Source organism: Phoxinus phoxinus, assembly GCF_949152265.1.
Source record: "Phoxinus phoxinus genome assembly, chromosome: 12".
Lineage (NCBI taxonomy): Eukaryota > Metazoa > Chordata > Actinopteri > Cypriniformes > Leuciscidae > Phoxinus > Phoxinus phoxinus.
In genome coordinates, this window is record NC_136887.1 from 21,500,149 (window position 1) to 21,519,256 (window position 19,108).

At 38.7% G+C, this 19,108-nt stretch overlaps 1 protein-coding gene and 1 long non-coding RNA gene across 4 annotated transcripts in view; one reads left to right on the forward strand and one right to left on the reverse strand.

Moving 5' to 3' along the window:
* The window catches only part of LOC307007998, a 132,749-nt gene that overhangs the window by 76,882 nt on the left and 36,759 nt on the right, over window positions 1–19,108 (reverse strand). The window lies entirely within an intron of this gene.
* On the forward strand, window positions 9,734–18,884 carry pitx2 (paired-like homeodomain 2). 3 transcript variants are annotated; one of them, XM_079630132.1, is made up of 5 exons: window positions 9,734–10,138; window positions 12,201–12,267; window positions 14,080–14,100; window positions 16,481–16,680; window positions 17,638–18,884. In XM_079630132.1, the coding sequence occupies exons 2-5, from the start codon at window positions 12,222–12,224 to the stop codon at window positions 18,199–18,201; spliced, it is 831 nt and encodes a 276-aa protein (XP_079486258.1). In that variant the 5' UTR covers window positions 9,734–10,138; window positions 12,201–12,221; the 3' UTR covers window positions 18,202–18,884. The 3 variants fall into 3 exon arrangements, with proteins under 3 accessions (XP_079486258.1, XP_079486259.1, XP_079486257.1); XM_079630133.1 differs by lacking the exon at window positions 14,080–14,100 and having other exon boundaries at window positions 9,758–10,138; XM_079630131.1 differs by lacking the exons at window positions 9,734–10,138; window positions 12,201–12,267; window positions 14,080–14,100 and adding an exon at window positions 15,229–15,778.

Consider the following 19,108-nt stretch of genomic DNA (forward strand, 5'->3'; position numbering starts at 1 on the left):
CTATAATTTGACTGTCACTGCCACATTTATATATCATATGTCATATACGCAGTAACTCCTACTAGTCACTTTGACGGGATGAATTTTATATATAATATATACATTTTTCAATTGTAGTATTTTAAAAATGCATTTGAAATAATAAGCTATGTGCAATGCGTGCGTACGTGTGCGTGCGCTTTCTTTATATATATTATTTATATATATATATATAAATAATCAAACAAGACTCGCTGTTAAAATGATAATGGTGATGTAACTCCAGGAAGCCAGTACAAATGCCTGCACCCGGTTTTGTACAAGTAGGCCTTTAAATATAACACATGCTGTTGCTGTTTCCAGATAAACAAGCTTAAAAAGTTAAAAACAACTGAAAACTTACTCTAGGGAATGAATTCATAGGGAGAGTTTGTATTCCAACTTTGGAAAGCCCCCTGATGTTTGGCTGCATTTGGTACATACCAGGGGTTACTTACCATGCGGGAGAGCAAGGTGCCATCAAGACCTCTTGGAAACATTTTATTTTAAGCAAAATTTACGAGGTCAGCACCTGCCATCAAAGTAAATTATGATAACGCTTAAGCTCGGCCCATTAGGCATTTATTCAGAACTATGTAGCACTCAACAAATCACAGACAGTCAAAATGGAATTTATGATGCCTGTCGCCCTCCATGCATTACAGTAATAAACTTTCAATGCATATGCCGTTCATTAAATGACACTGGTGTGACTAACTTTTTTAGATCTTTGATGATTGCCCTCCACTGTGATGAAGATTATAGGGAAACCTATAATATAATGAACATTTCCTGTGATGAAAATTAGTAAAATGCTGTTTAAAATAGTTTTAATACAGCATGTCACACCACTGTTAACTCCCCAAAAGTATTTCATGTCAACTACCCACATTAAAGTGAATAATTATGTATATGAGATTCAGTACAATATTATTAGCTATTTTGTTTGTAGCCATCATAAGAGATATTTAAACAAAAACTCAAGCAATGTTGAGAAGTAGAGGAGTATTTTGTGTTTCCCTTTTGTGTCGGAGCAATACACTGACATGAATAATTGCAATGTTTAAACTTAGACAGGACCATTCTACTAAACGTAAATACATTCTGCCAACAAGCTTGTGTCTTTAGCGAGCAGCTTTTATGTTAAGAAAAACATCTCAGGTTACGCATGTAACCATGGTTCCTTGAGAAGGGAATAAGACCCTGCGTCGTATGATGACACTTTCAGCTTGACTGCGCCTGAAGCATGTGTGCAACTAGTCCAATTCTGACTGGTGCCGGGACTCTAATCTGAGCCATCCTCAGAGAACCACGAAGGAGAATAGTTACAAGGGGGTGTTTCCCCAGGGAAGGCAGCTATGGCCTCCACGTACACCTTAAGTGTAATGGGAAAGACCGGCAGAAAAACGTCTTGAAGGAACTCCAGCACTGAAGCCACTGAGCAGTTAACTGGGTCCAACAGATGCCTTCTGCACCATAGAATGAAGACTCTCCACTTTAAGGCATACAGTTTCCTCATGGAGGGAGCTCTAGAATTTAGAATGGTCTCTACAACCTCAGCTGAGAGACTTGCATTTAGGAGCTGATCCCCCCTCAGGGGCCAGACCCACAGTTTCCACATCTCCAACCAGGGGTGATATATTGTGCCTCCAGCCTGCGTGAGAAGGTCCTGAGCCATCACTGCAAAGGTCTCATGTACAGCAGGCCAAAAGCTATCATGGTGGACCCAGCTGCCATGAGCCCAGAATTGACTTGATATGTGCAAGAGACATCTGTGCCCGCATCGTAACCGACTCTCAGAAAGGTTGTCCTTTGGACTGGAGTAAGCATACTTTTAGTTCTATTAAGAGCTTCATGTGGTCGAGCACGACATCTCGATGCCTTGCCGCCATTTGCTGAGAATGAGCTAATATCAGGCAATCGCCTGATGTAGTTGAGAATCCGAATGCCCTGGAGTCTGAGAGGGGCCAGAGCTGCATCCATACATTTCGTAAAAGTGCACAGTGAACCTAAGGAACTTCCCGTGTTGTGGAAGGAAGGAGATACTAAAGTAAGCATCTTTTAGATTGACTTGATTTGGTTCACGATAAGAGGAATCGTCAGCATCTCAGCAATTTGAATCTCCTCAGAGAGCAGTTCAGCTGACAAAGATCTATAATATGAGGCAAACCGTCATCCTTCTTTGGAACTATGAAGTACCAGCTGTAGAACCCGGTATTTCTATCTGGGGGAGGAATGCGTTCAATGGCCTCCTTCTTCAGTGGAGATTGAACCTCCAGTTTCATAACCTATGCCTGGTAGGGGCCTACCACTGTAGGTAAAACCCCATTGAACTTTGGTGGACGAGACCCAAACTGGAGTCTGTACCCCTTGTGAACTGTACGTATGACCCATTGAGATATAGGTAGTTTACTGGAGGGATCAGTTTCTAGAGGCTGACCCAGGGTATGTTTGGAGTAATAGACTCGATGCCTGAATTCATGGCAGGGTTTGACCAAATCTAATTTCTACAGGCCTCCCTAGGGAGAGCGAACCCCTCATGGCTGCAGTGTTATCGGGTGGACACTGGACATTGAGGTTTGGGTTTGTTGGAAACCGATGTGCCCCAAAGCGCTGTGAGCGGCGGGGTTGACAAGTCGATTTCCTAAGGGATTGCGAAGGAGCAGATGTGACTTGCTCCTTCTCAGGAGAGGGCCGTCTCCTTGGTGGCACGGAGAGATAAATCAGTGGACAGACACAGTAAAGAACTGCGTCGGGCCCCACGCCTTCACCCTCGTCCAGGTATGCTTGCAAGATGGCCACTGTATGCAAGCAAGCACCCGCCCGCCTTCCACCACATACACCTTGCCTGCGAAAATGTTTTACGGCATGGCTTGAAGGGCAATGACGGGGCATTGAGAGATGGCGCAGCGTTAGGGGATAGATAAGCTGCTAATGTCTCTTCCACCTTGGGCATCATCCCATAGTTCTCTTTGAGCCCCACGATTGAAGCGTAATTACGCACCATGGGCCTCGATAGTCGAAAAAGAGAGAACGGCCTCTTTCAGGATCTCCACACTACGGCTGCTCCTTTTTACACACGTCACATGTCACGGGGTGACGCTGCACCAATCAGAATTGGACTAGTTGCACACATGCTTCAGGCACTGTCACGCTGAAGGTGTTCCCCAAAGTGTCGTCATACGATGCAGCGCAAGAAAGGGAACTTCTTTGGTTCAGATATTTATAGTGGCTTTGAGAGTTTTCAAGCTGGTTGCGATGCAGTTATCTAAGAGCCAATAAAGATGAAAAGATCATAAGGTAAATTTGCAGTGATTTTGATGTTTTGCTCATCTGTTGGACCTAGTATATGATCCAAATATGCATACATATATCCAATGTTATTGAAACATCCTTCCACCATTAAGCAAAGTCAAAAACAATTCAACTACAAGCACATAAGTGGGTCAGATACTTCAAACGCATTGCAGTGATGCTTGTGAGTGAAACATCATACCAACAATGAACAGGCTCAGAGGAGCAGGCCATGCTAGATTAAAGTCTGAATGATGCTTAACCCTGGCCTCTGCTGAAATGAACGGGACTTTAGCTCTCTCTCGCACACACAACACACGCACCCATGCACCAGCACAAAGGCTTTGATCCACACTAAAGTGGCTTTGATGGCTGAGGTACAGGAGCCTTGTGGAATCATCACAACCTCATCTAATCTTAGCGACCGATGCTTATTTGTACTAAGCATCTTAGAGTTACAGTGTCTTACTCTGAGATACTTTATACATATGGGTCTTTGTCCAAAGAAAATAACACAGGCTTGGTCAAATTTGGGTTTGGTAAATTAGTGATATTCATATTTTTAAAAGTAGATGTGATTCCTGTGCATATTTATTTGTGATGTTTCTGCAATTTGTGTATTATTGTATGTGTGTGACTAGATGGGAGCATTGGCAGGCTTTTTCATCATAAACAACATAAAATTATCCTATTTCCACTAGAAATTAAATGAGCTGAAATAACTATATAAGAAATAAGTTGGTAAGATGTTGTAATGTTTTTTAAAGAAGTCTATTATGCTCACCAAGGCTTAATTAAAATTTGATTAAAATATCAATGTTTAAAACAATTGTGCTACTTAATATTTTTGTAGAAAATATGAAATTTTATTTCAAGATTCTTAATAAATGGTTAAAAAGTCCCAAAAACTGTTTTGTAACTTTATAAATATAAAAGTTATATATTATAAATACCACTTTTGCTAAATTTAATGTATTGTTTTGCTAATAAAAAGAAAAAAAATCATGCTGACCCCAAACATTTGAACTGTAGTGGTGTACAAATTTCCTATTTATTTCATTAAAGGATAGGAAAGTGCATATGCCATTCTAAGTAACCATATTTTAATACTAAGATATGTTAATGTATTACTATATTTTACTTTCTGTACTCCAGATGTAATATTATCGTTTTCTTAAATTCCCCAAATTATTTCAACTTATGACCCACACGTCCTCAAAACTGAAGATTCAATAGGGAGAACAAACATTTTGTTTTTTTCCCTCTCTCTCTCTTAATTTTTACTTCCTTTTAGTGCTTTAGGTGAAACAGAGATAAAATGTAGTTATTATAAATAGCATTTGCAGCATTTATCAAGAATGGTGGATGTTGGTGGTCCGATTATCACATGATGACACATAGGCTACACGTCAACATTTGTCTCATGACAGTAGGCTCATATGAAATAAAATCATTGTGTATTTTCTAAAGTCAAAAACTTTGTAAAACTATAAACTATTCAACTCATACAGTCAAACAGACCACAAACAATACATATGAACATCACACCAGCCTCTTTATTTAGCTCTTGGGTCATTTATTAAAACTTGAACTGTTAATTTCGGTGACAGTAGTGAACATTTGACAAAACAGAAATCTTTAGGACATAAATCACGGATGTGTCATTATATTAAAGTAAAGTGACTGTGTGTGTGTGTGTGTGTGTGTGTGTGTGTGTGTGTGTGTGTGTGTGTGTGTGTGTGTGTGTGTGTGTGTGTGTGTGTGTGTGTGTGTGTGTGTGTGTGTGTGTGTGTGTGTGTGTGTGTGTGTGTGTGTGTTGTGTGTGTGTGTGTGTTAATCTCCTTTATCCTCGCATCAGGACAGGGCGTGTCTTCCTGTCTCCAGTAATAGGCAGCAATGAGAAGCTTGAGTAAACACAATCAATGTGAAACAGTACAGCACACACAGGGAAGATACACACTCTGACAAACATGAACACACACCCCACTCTCCCTCCTGCCATCCACAGCATCGTCCACAGCCACTTCCACTGCCATATATTGCAAGTATCGATCGGCAAAAACTACCCAGCCCAAAGAAATGATTGTAGTCGCTATCGTCAATTTAGAGGTAGACTTGAAATAAAAACTGCACCGTTGGAGAGCAACTGTCCCCCTCTCACACTTTCTTTGATGATTTCAGATTACAATCTCTTCATCCATTATTGATGAAGTTAAAGTTGTGGCATGCTGGATGTGTTGCATAGGAGATTTGGGGCTAATCCAGCAGAAAACAGGCACAGGCACATAATGAAGAAAAAAAGGCACAAATGTCAACAGTTTCACATAGGGACTGGATTAAGCAACCCCCCACAAAGAGACTGTCTCTCTACCCTTCATACACAAACACTCACACAGTGTCTCACCCGAGGATTAACGCACAACCAAATAGTAAATCTGAGCTGATTTGTGTGTCAAAGTACCTCTGGAGGCGCCAGAATGAACGCAACATAACATAATATTCTCAGCATCAAGATAAAAGCACAAAAGATGCTTGCATTGTCAAAATTGATAATATGACCTTTTCTTTTCACTGTATGTCTCCCTCTATCTGTCCGTCTCTCTCGGCCACAGTGGACTAATTAAACACTAAGCTGACTCTAGTGGAGGATTGAGGCGCACCTGAGCAGTTGTTGTCAATGGTTCAGCAACCATCTGATCTCTTTTGCTGATGACCGAGTGCTGGCGTCCATCATGTTTGTCTCATTACCTCAATTTCATTCTTGGACAATTTTCCCTCCGGCAACCCAGGGGCATCACCACAACTAACCACTCACTCGCTCACTCACTCCAGCTGTTTATTGGTCCCCCTGCATCGGTAATTAACACTGTGTGCTTACATATATATTTTCTACAAAAAAAGTTAATATATTATAATTAATATATATATGGTTTGTAAAAAAAACAAAAAAAAACATACAAAATGGGAAGATGGTTTAACCTGAAGTAAAGCTGCCTTTTCCATTGCAATAAACTAGAAGATATTAAATCATTTAACATTTAAAACCACATTACATCAGTGAAAGTTTTTGCTATGGTAAATGAGATGTTAATACCATATCGTCCCAAGACAAACAGTTGAGTGTTTTTTAAATATATACTACAGCGTTGTTGGGCTCAATGTGGTGTGTGTGTGTGTGTGTGTGTGTGTGTGTGTGTGTGTGTGTGTGTGTGTGTGTGTGTGTGTGTGTGTGTGTGTGTGTGTGTGTGTGTGTGTGTGTGTGTGTGTGTAGGTACTGACTACTGCATGCCATATTTGTCCTTCATAGGCCTGGTCATGACAGTAAATGTTAACCACAGTGCATATGTATGCAATGGCATTGTACGTGTTCCAGAATATTCTCACGCTCTGGATGCTAGTTTTGAAATCCTTTTTAGCCATTCAAGAACTGTTGTTAAAACAGCCAGCATGCTAGTGAAGGGCTCTTGAGCATATCAGATCATCTTACAAATCAAAAATGGAAATTCACAATGTCTTGAGATGTTCGATGCTCGCCGTTTCCCCTTTTCTTTATTTCCCTCATCCGGCACTTTTCCATTGCTCCCCTCCAGGTCTATCTTCCTCACTGATAAAAAGTATAGCCATCATAAAGAATTTACACCTACAATAAAGTCTCCTGTCATGGTAATACTGCTGGTCTAACATATTAGCAGTATACATTTATTTGTTTAATAGTTTGTGGTTTTGTCTGCACTACTTTGACAAGCAACACTGGAAATATCATAAAAACTGTGTGAAGACAGTAGTGTGTGACAACCCCTGTTTACGGTAATTGTTTGAATATAATCTATGAAGCAGCACTGTGATTATAATCTGGGTAACATCAATAATCTGTCAAACTACAGCAGTTTTCTAGTTGAGCAAACAGAGCTTCTTGTGTATTGAATAGTATCATAATGAAACATACAATTATTTCTTGTGCCCACAGCCTGACATACTAAGTCATATTTAATTGATTCCTTGTGTGAAACTCAGTTCACCCTTAATGATCCAAACTGAACAAAAGCAAAAAATAATTTGTTATGCTGAAGCAATTACCCAGCATGTCAGGGGGTCTAAACTGTGATAGAAATAGATCTTTCACACCTTCTGCCTTTTGCCAGTATTAGTCAAATCGTTGCACTGTACCAAGAAATATGTTGAAAGCAAAGACAATTTCATTTTAGTAAAATAGCTGTTTTATGACGGCATGAGAAATATTCTGTCAGGTATCTTATATTGTGTTACTAAGATAAACAAGATACTGTGACAAGACAAAAATCATCCATGCAAACTAGTCCAGAACCAAAAGCTGAAAATAGCTTCATGCACTGCATCACCTTTACTGATCCAGTTTCAGAAGTTAACTATTGTCTGGTGCATGTACCATCTATTGGACAATTAAAGCATGCAAACAAAAGTTCACCTTTATATTGACCTCGACTTAGGCTATGCATCTCGTTATATTATCAATTAAAAATGATGCACCACATCAGTGTATTATCAGGTGTGTGTGCTCGTGAAGTCTTTGAACGGAGTTTTGCTCGGGTCATTTCAGCCCACACATTAGAGCCCTCTGCGATATTCTTTCAAGTGTCCTTTACGACGCCGAAGATGACAACAGCGAATCGATAACGAGGCAGAAATGAAAAGAAGCCGCCGGTCTGCCCCCGAGGCATGAAGATCTTCGAGCGACCCCTTTTTCTGAACTTTGGGCATTCCTTTGCAAGGCTTTTTCAGCGTGAGAAAGCAGAAGGCTCCAGCTGCTCCCAGATGAAGGTAAGAACGAACGATGTAAGGACGCATCGCTCTCCACGGAACCGCTGTTGGGATGAGATGGATGTGATCGACATTCACTCGATCACAAAATATGAATACAATCTTTAATTGCACCTTAGGTTTAGATCAGAACCCTCAAATCAATGTTCTTACCTGTATAAGGTATAGCCTACACACGATTAAAAAAAGTTATTACTATGGGCTATGGTTCGCCAGATATCTGTGGTCTTTAAAATTACAACAAATGTTAGTTTTTTTTCTAACGAAAACGTCTTTTTGTGGAACCATTTTGATTATAATTGTAACAAAAAAAAGGCAGATTTACGGAAATGAGGACTGTGGTAACTAAACAATTTTCGTTATTAAGTCGTATTAAACAATTACAAAATAGCTTTAACAAATTATTGGAAAATGATCAAATAGCTATAGGCCTGTGGTATTTTAGGATTTTGAAGCAACAATTTAAATACACTTTGCATATAGTTACGGAGGATGAGGGGTGGTTATAGATGGGATCTAGGCTACTTGATTTTATTAGCAACAAACTAAAAGATGCTCATTGACAGATTTTGTTTGATATAGTAGGCTATATTTGTAACACCTACGGGATAATTGTAGATAATAAACATCAGTGTGCAGAATTATAGATAAACATGCATGTCATTTTTAGGCTCACAGGCCTATTAACGCTGTGAAAGAGAGAGTATTCCAACACAGGCTTGGGAATTCCCCCATGGCCGAGCGCATTAATTACTCGCGTAATGGGTGTATGACCCACAATGTAAAAAACGGATTATGCGCGTGAAACCTTCGTCCGGTCTGCTATGCTCGCGTGAGATGCAGATGGAAACCAGTCCGGTGCACGCGGATTTTTAAAGATCGTTTGCATTCAAGCCAGCTGTTCACTTCATTTAAACCTGTCCGAAACTGTTTAAGCACACACACTTTTCAACAGAAGTTAGTATGCTATTTTAAATTATAGCATTGTATTACAAAAAAAGCTAATCAAACTCAATTTATTGTTAGCGGATAATAGCATCTCATCAGCAAATAGGCCTTCTCACTTTTGTAAAAACGAAGTCTTAGGTGATTACCTGATCTACCCTATATAGGCTATAGCTGAAGTATAGTCCAAATACAATAATTAAAAATAGCCAAACAATAGCATTTGATGACAACAATATATATATACATATACATAGGCTATAGGCTCTCTCACACACACACAACTAAATAAATAAATAAATAACAGTAGAAAAAAAAAAGCTTTAAACTAGTTTAGCATAGGCATGTTCATTTAAACATTTTTGGATTTCTAAAATGTCAGTCTGCATTTGTATTTCTGCTGCTCCATAACATGCATTTACCCATTTTTTTTTCAGCAATTTAAAATAAATAAAAAATCTTGATTTGATTCATATTTAGCCATGACAGTTTTAGCGTTCATCGGGTTGACATTGTTCGTTGAATTAACGTAGCCTATTACCGTGTTTTAATGGCTGATTTGTTATCTAATTTAGCCTACCGTTTCGCATCACAAAGTTCACCCCTTACACACACTCTACGCGTTGGTTGTGCATACAAACACACCCACTGTGGCACGCATGCACACGCACGCGCTTATACACACAAACTCTCACTCACGCCCACGCGCTGACAGTCAAAGCTCGTGAGAGGGGGGGAAATGCACCACTCTCTGCGTCTTTGTGCGGAAAAAAGTTGCGGTCGTGGAGGCTCTGCAGAAAATATGAGTTGCTAAAGCAACTTAATAGTTTGTAGCTTAAGACACTCTGGGTTTAAGGTAACATATGTCTGTTTTCGTGTTCTTTGAAAGAACCCAGAAATATCCCTAATCATTGGGGAAGAAGAGGTTACGTTCCTTTTGGACCTTGTAGCAACAGTTTATGTACACGGACATCATCAAGGACAAAGATAAACTTGTTCGGAGGTGTGGAATTTATCATTTTTTTATTTAAAAAGAAAATCAAGACTGGCACGGCAGCAAAGCGCCGCTTTTCTACAACCACTGGTAAGAGCACATGACACCCTATCTTGAATGTGAGACAATGCAAGTGAAGGAATTCGTTCCACCTCAGGGTTGCAAGCCATGGGTGAACTTCAGCTTTAGTGTAGTTAGATGGAGAGGCATGATAAGTGATGCTCTGGCAGGTCTCACCTTGACTTTGCAGTTGATAATAATATATCGTTAACACTGTGAGGCAAACGGGACAAGGACAACTTTATAGTTAAAGCGTGTAATTTACATTAAGACATGTATTATGGGTTTTTATCAGCAGAAATAAATCATGCTAACGAAATTTGCTTTCAAAACTAGCAAACAAACTTTATATAGCCTAGGCTAGCGTACGGTTTTTAATTATTTTTTAAATAGCCTATCGTAGCAACTTTCCAAAAATGATTCATTTTTGTATTAATATTTGCGATTAATTAGATAACTAAATTAAGAATTTTAAGAATTAAAGGATTATTAAAAAATTGATTATTATTGTTAGGCTATTTATAATATTCGGTAATAAAATTTACATTTATGCAGATACAAACCAGTTAATTTTTTGAAGATCAGAAGCTCTTGTCTTATGGTTAAATATTTATGTAAACTAATACAGTATTTTCATTTTGTTTAATTGTGTAAATCAAGTTTCGCTTTTAAAAAAACACACACAAGCAACACTAAAGTAAATCACCTTATTAATATTTTTAAGCGTAGACTAGGCCTACGTTTATTATGTTTTTATTCATATTAACTGAAAACAATATCACCAATTTAAAAAATAAATCCCAATTAATCATTGGAACAAATAATAGTAATAATATCCATGAGTTATAGAAGTTTGCTCTGTTTTTGTAAGTGTAAACTGTTTTACATTTACATTTAAATTTTAATTTAAACTGAAATTATAAAAAAGAAATGCATTACAAAAAGTTTTGTAAACATATTTTTTTCCAAATTTGCATTGATGTAGCCTAAATGATAGCCTAATCGTATTCACTGTCGTGTGTGTCTATCTTATCTTTTCCAGTTTGAAAATTACCTTGCCAGAGTAGGCTACATATTTAACATGACATTTGTATAAAATGCAGGTTTATGGAACAAAACAAAACAACAAAACGTAAAAGAGTAGAAATACGTAAAACGGAACGGGTGCCCTGTAGCCTACCGACTCAGAAGAACGAAAGAAACAACTTTACTTGGTCATTTCACACTTACGAATCACACTTAGAATGGTAAATAATTTAGACAATTATTTAGAAACACTTACTTTGTGCTATAATCTCAAAATAGTATTTAGCTAGATGACTTTCACCATCACATTAGGATATTAGCATATTAGGCCTACTCAGCACTTATACAAAGAAACGCTCACAAATTTAATTTCCAGAGTCTCAAGCCTTTGACTAAAGGCACAGATGCGACTGCGAGGCATGCAGGTGATATAAGGGGAGGGCTAAAGTAAAGCGTTGCATTCGGAGAGAGAAAAATGGAGAGGGAAAACGGTTAACAGCAGGATTGCATGCAAATTTCAGACTGAAATTATCATAAGCAAACAACTGAAGCCTGGGCTAATAAAGGCCCATCTGTGTTACTTCATATCGGGTTAGTATAGAGCTACGATAATGAATTTTGTAATATCCAACCGACAGACATCTCAATCAGAGACTAATCCTCTGATTTTACCGCGGAATCACTCAACTTCGTGCGCTCAAACTGCTCTCTTTCTCTCACCGACACACGGTGCACTGTCTCTCTCTCTTTGTGCGTTGTTTTCATGTGTGCGTTTGGAGACAAGAGTCTTAATTAGGAGGGACTCGAGCAAGCGCTAAGGGATTTCAAAACAAATTATGAGGAATGTGCACATCCAATTACAGACAGGAACCATCCAATATATTACAATAGATTTGAAGTATATCAGTGGCCCGTCAGGTCAGATAGCTGTATTAAGTGATGGACGTGTAAAAGCTAAACACACTCAAACTGAATTTGGCCGACACACATTATCATTCCTGATATAATATAAACATTATACATATATATTATAAAATAATAAATTACCGTTTCTCTTTTTTCACAGGTGCTCAAAGTAATCTATCAAATGGACTCCCACTGCCGCAAACTTGCATCAACCTGTGCTCAATTAGGTAAGATGATCTTGAACGACGAGCCACCCTCATTGTTAGGTCTCCAGAGAAGGTCTGGATTCATTAATAGCCTACATTTCATTTGTTTAACAAAAACACCTCAACATTGTCTGACCTTTAAAACATCGCAGGTATAAAAACGGCTCTATGTAAAAGTAAAGTGTGAGTAAAACACCTTTGCTGGTGTTTGACGTATTATTGGTAATAGGGAACGCAGTGCCGTTAAACGTTTGTAGTCAAAGATGGACATCTGGTGGTAGGACAGTATCATACACGGGTAAGATAACCCGTAGCAGCTCCTGACTGGCAATTGATAATTATACATCCAAATTCGGTCTAATTTTAGAGATTTATGGTTTCTAAAATATCTTGAATTAAAAAAATAAAATAAAATAGGCCTAATACTGATCTGATTCGTCGAATGTAGTTAGGTTATCAAGTGCGTTCTCAATGAAATTATGTTAAGAGATATAGGCTATGTATATCTCTTACAAGATTCAAAATAAAAAAAATTGATATAGGTAATATATAGCCTACCATTCAGTCTGATAGACGCATGTATTAAACGCCAAAAAATATCCATTGAACCATTTTCTCCATAGGCTATCTGTAGGCTATAATTTGCCGCACAAGGACAATTCTAAAAGAAACTTAGACAAATTAAATTAAAGCTGTTAAACTGTAGGCCTACAGGCTGATACTTAATGGCGGGTTTCTATATCATCTGGCATCTTAATTAAGCTAATTAAAGCAACCACAACACTTATTTAGGCGCATTAGTTTGCCATTTCCCATTGGCTATGGTATGGTATGATAGGCTATAAGAACCGATGCAGTTTCAGCAGAGAAAAGATAAAAGGAGAAAGTGCATAAAAATGCAAACAGCAAAGTAAGAGGGAAAAGACATTCGCGCGACTTGATTACCGACAATCTCGTCTCCTGTGCAGTAATATATGCAGCGCTTGTTAGATAGACTCGGGGGAAAAGTAAATGTGTAATGAAAGCCTCCTCGTGAGGAGGAATATACTAATGGAAGAATCTAATGTCCTCTTAATCCTATGGAAAAGGCTTTGTCGTCTCCCTCATATTGACTGAATTGGTAATTAATGGCTCTGCGGTGCGCCATGGCCAATAATCCACAGCAGGCAGTGAGAGCGCTCTGAAGAATTTTGAGGGTCCAGAATAAATACAGAGCAACAATCCAGTCCAGCTATCAGTGCGTTTAACAAGAATCGAACTCTGCAACTTTTGCCTATGGAATTTCAATGCGCACAATTAAAATTTCTGTGCGTATAACCTATCATTCTTCATATTATATTTTAGTCTATTTGAGGTCCAGAATAATAATGATATTTCTGTAATGGTTTGTGTTTTTAGATAGTAGTCAAATTTGATCTAAGTAATAAAAAGAGTGATTTAGCTAGGCTACTTAGGCTATAATTAATCAAAATCACCTGAATATAGGCCTACACATTTTCCCCACAATGGAAGCAGCTTCAAGAAATTAAGAAAATAAAACTGAATGGCATGTGAGACAACAGACCGAAACACGGCTTTTAATAATACGCAGTGTCTGAGCGCAAATTCGTTGAACACGAGGTCACATCATCATGCAAAAAGACCTGTAATTACAAGATTTGTCGGGTCCAGGTTCATATATTATGGCATAAATGAATATCCAGTAGAGCGTGAGCTGAATCAGTCATTGATGGAGTTGGTCGAGTCATTTTCTTAAGCACCTGACTGCCTTTTCTTTTTTCCCCGTTTTTTTAACCCTATGGCTGATGTTCGACGTTTCGCGTGATTTTACAGGACAAGCAGGGAAGCAAAAAGGTAGCTATCATTAGTTTACTAATTGCCTTATTTATTTTTTTATGTTCATAATTATGAATGCTGTAATCAACTGCTTTAATTATATCGGGTTGGTCGCTTGTTAGTTTCTATGGTTTATATTAAACATTTGATATTTTCCTTTGAATGACAAATAAAATATCATCAGAATTCTAGAAGAAATCTAACCACTTTTTCTCTCATCAAAAAAAACTTATCCCCTGATAATTGTATAATTTATTTGACAAATGGAGAATAATTTAACATGAATTAGGGCTAAGAAATAAAGTTTTAGTTTTATTAAAATAATGCAATTAGTTGTAATAAAGTTTAAAAATAACTTGAGACAACAAGGTGAAGAAGCTTGAAGTCATTAAAAGCGCACAATTAAAATTCTTAGGCAAATAGGCGTCTTATCAGATTCTCTCGAAGTACGGGCCCGAGGCGCACAAATATATCTCGCCAAAGTGCTTTAGTCCCTAAATCAAATTAGCCTATCTGATATTTCTAATTATTTTATAAGCATATAATTATCATTTACAATTTAAAGCCATTATTGAGCAGGACTGAGATAGGCCTATACTGTTCGTTACCAATGAATTTAACGAGGTCTTTGATACCCTGTCAACTCACTGTGGCGAAGAATCGTCCAATTAACGTGTCAGTGGAACTTTCATGATGAGCATCTTCTATCTAGAGCGCCATGAAAACTAGGCCAACGTTTTCTTATTTTTTTGTGTCATTTGCTAAGGAGATTATGTTTTAATTTGACAGACTTGAGTAAAAACGCGAATAAGACGATGTTTTCTGATAATACCTGCAGAGGAAAGGTTGAAACATCGCGTTTTGAGCGCCAGGTGTGCAATGACTCTGGGACTCTGTTCTTTGACACATTTTGCCTTCTCTGAAGTCACTGAATGCAGTCTCTCTTTATGCTATTTACATGCTTTTGGAGAGTGGAAAGCATCTTGAACTGCACAGGCTGCATTTTCTCATTTCTAATAGGGCCGTTTCTTAGTCGGTTGGCCATACAAGCTCTCATGTATAGGGTCTAATGTTCCGTCAGATTGTGGGCGGAGTTGTGGTGACGTCACGACGCATAGAGCAGCTCGGTTGGACGGATAGAGGGACAGCTGAAATGAAGAGCGAGCGCTGTGATGTGCAAGAGAGTGTGTGTATGCAAGTGGATATAATATCACATACCTGTCCCTGTCACTCCGGCTCTCCTTGTAGCTCTGGGCTGAAACTATCCTTTTACCCAGTCGAAAGAAAAAAAACTTTAACTTTAACTTTCTTTAGCACTGGGTTTATTTTAGCGATTTAAAGCCGTTTCTGGAGTGTCGCTTTTGAGTGGTTTAATTTGGAAAGGAGCACTGACAACGCTTGCCGATACTTCACTACAGGACACATTCAATGTTTTTATTTATTTATTTTGTATGTACGATTTGTGATCTTCGCTGAGGAAGTAATAGCTGCTTGCGAACCCTCCGTAAAACGCTTGTATTGTCCATGACCTCTATGAAGGATCCGTTGAGTTTGGACCACCATCACCACATTACCGGGAGCAAACACGCGCCGCTTGCGATGGCCTCTAGTCTGCAACCGCTTCAGCGGTCTGTGGACTCGAAACATAGGCTGGAGGTGCACACGGTTTCAGACACCTCCAGTCCAGAGTCCGTAGGTAAGCCCTGGTCCTCTGAAGATATGTTTAACTGGAGCGTTTTCGGTATTGGTGTCAGTTATCATGAGGTGCTGCCTTTGGAAAGAAACTGTTTAAAACTACTTTGAGCGTTAAAACAGAGCCGGTTATAGTGTGAGGCATGCAAATATCAAGACATGGAACTGGCAGTTAGTTGATTCCTAGGGCTATTGAGGTAGGCTAAATAAGTCATGCCCTTTGACAGGACTTTATTTACTTAAATTGTGTGTGTAAAAAAGGTGGGCTTTTCACAAATGTTTGCACTGTGGCAATTTTGTAAAGAATACCGCAGACATTCCCCAACTCTAATAGGCTATTTCTTTTTTCGTATGGTGAAAAAGACATATTGCGTTCATTGTCGTTAAAATATTTTCTAAATCTTGATTTAAGAGCATTTTCATTTGAGCCTCTTTTATCGTAACTGTTGCCAGAATAGGATGTTAAATATCAGCGATTCATAAGAAAATTAGTTACGGAACATCATTGATTACATTTTGCCCGTTATGTTGTTACCAGGGAACTTACTTTGATATGTAACCATGATGTGAAATATTTTCAATTCAATAAAACGGAATTAGAGATTTGTCTCCCTCACGCAGACTTCTCCAATGTGTCAAAAAGCCTGAAGCTGGTTCCTCTTAAATTAAATAATTATTTAAAATACTGTATTATTTTGCATTGCAGAGAAAGAGAAGGGACAGAGTAAAAACGAAGATACGACTGATGACCCATCGAAAAAGAAGAGACAGAGGCGGCAACGAACGCATTTTACTAGCCAACAGCTCCAGGAACTGGAAGCCACTTTTCAGCGGAATCGCTATCCGGACATGTCCACTAGAGAGGAGATCGCCGTTTGGACTAATTTAACAGAGGCCAGAGTCAGGGTAAGTTTGATAAGTGAAATGGCATTGAACTAAAATGTTAATATATAGGCTAGTCTAGCCCTAAAAAATGAAGACTTGATTTTTCGAAACAAATCCACAATTCACGGTTTAAATTCAATATTTTAAATAGCCTTGCCTATACTGAATAAAAGGTAGGCTAAGTAATTTTAGTTCACGCTTATAATAGGTCCACTTGAAATAATATAAATTCTGAAAATAATATTTAGCCAATCATTACACTTTATGCTCCCTTATTAGAATCGTTAATATCCTGTAGGCATATTTAAACTAATTTGTTCATAAAGTCTAGACCTATTTTATAGGCTATTTAATTACAGGCGCTAGCCTAGGCTACTCGTTGATAAAATTTCGTGACGTTATTATTAGTTACATGCTGAGCTGAACACGACTTTATTTAATCATTTAAAACCTGTCACTGTTTGGTGAGAGGCTAATTATGGGCGAGTCGAATTGTTTGCAATCAACACAAGTGACACCCTAACGATGACCTTAATGGAGTCACACAGTCGCTTTTTAAGAGGTGTAAAGCTTGTATTTTGTGATTGTCATTCTCGTGTAGTAGATACTTAAGGTTAGTTTGTCTCCGCCTGCTTAGGGAGAATACACATTTGAAGCGTCGGGCGGCCATTGACCGCTATAAGAATGGATGGATGTGTATTGGGATTCCCGGGATCAGACAAGATTCCGGGTGACTGATAAAAAAAGCGACTTAATTAGTGAACCAAACTGAGGTTGCCACCACCACTCATACCATTTATCTACCAAAAACAAACCGTGTAGCAGTGGTTAATTCACGTTGTTCTAATGCCTGATGGTGATAGCAGTTCTGAAACCTAATAGCCTATCGGTTAATCGTCACTTTCATAATTTTAGATAAGAATTAACTATGTATGTAGGCTAATTATAAATGTAAATTATTTACTACATTTGTTGCAGGTGTGGTTCAAGAATCGACGGGCAAAATGGAGAAAAAGGGAGAGGAACCAACAGGCCGAGCTGTGTAAAAACGGTTTCGGCCCTCAGTTCAACGGACTTATGCAGCCCTACGATGACATGTATCCCAGCTATACGTACAACAACTGGGCTGCAAAGGGGCTCACGTCGGCCTCTCTGTCTACCAAAAGCTTCCCCTTTTTCAATTCCATGAACGTCAATCCGCTGTCGTCTCAGACCATGTTCTCCCCACCTAACTCCATCTCCTCAATGAGCATGTCCTCCGGTATGGTTCCGTCTGCTGTCACCGGTGTACCCGGATCAAGCTTAAACAGCCTCAATAACTTGAATAACCTCAGCAACCCTTCTCTAAATTCGGGGGTTCCCACGTCGGCGTGCCCTTACGCCCCACCGACACCTCCTTATGTTTACCGGGACACTTGTAACTCCAGTCTTGCCAGTCTGAGACTGAAAGCCAAGCAGCACTCGAGTTTTGGATACGCGAGCGTGCAGAACCCGGCCTCCAATCTCAGCGCCTGCCAGTACGCAGTGGATAGACCCGTGTAAGGGACGATTGTAGAATTTACAATCCCGAATCCCAGGAACGAGAGACTACACTTTTTGTTTCAAGGGCACTAGAAGAATAAACCACTGAAACGCGTCCAATCCTGTGATGGAATGTCAAGCGGGAACGGAAGGCAAACGCGCCATTTCTAATAAGATTTGTTCTCTACACTAGCAAGTGCACACAAGCCAGTGAAGAGTTTAGGATACCAGAATGTAAAAAAAAAAAAAAAAAAAAAAAAAAAAAAAATCTCATTTATTTTGACGTTTCAATTTTTGGACAGTAATTGACTGAAAGGTTGTATATAGGCTGTATACATATATCTTAATATCATCTCCAATTTGTAGAGGCGAAAGCTGTAACTCTTAAGCATTTTCGAGAATTCAGTTTAACACAGCATGTGGAAAACGTACAGGAATCATGTCTTGCTTGCGATCAAGGGAATGTACATACTAAACGCACCAGTCGTGTGTGATATCATAAATTTATTATTAAATATCTGTGTGAATATAGATCTAGAATAGCAACCCTGGGTAATAATACGCAAATGTTTCTGCGAAATGAACTTGGTTTTTGCTCTGTGTATAATATTTGGTACGGAATTTTTGTTTCGTTTTTCAACATCCCAAAAATAAACTATTGTGTTTTATTTAATGGAAGTAAATATATTGTTCTAAACCATTTCAAAACGTTTTCTTCACAATTATTGCATTCGCCTGGTTGTATGCAGCACACATTGTTGCTTTGTGGCATTTCTAAGGTTTATATAGAGAGAGATGGGGGGGGGGGGGAGTATCTAATACACATCAGCGTGACATGAGAAGTCCGGTGAAGAGGGCGAGATGTCCCGAGCAGATTAGGAGTCGAATATACAAGACTGACTAGAGGCTGGGCCTCCAGTGATCACCG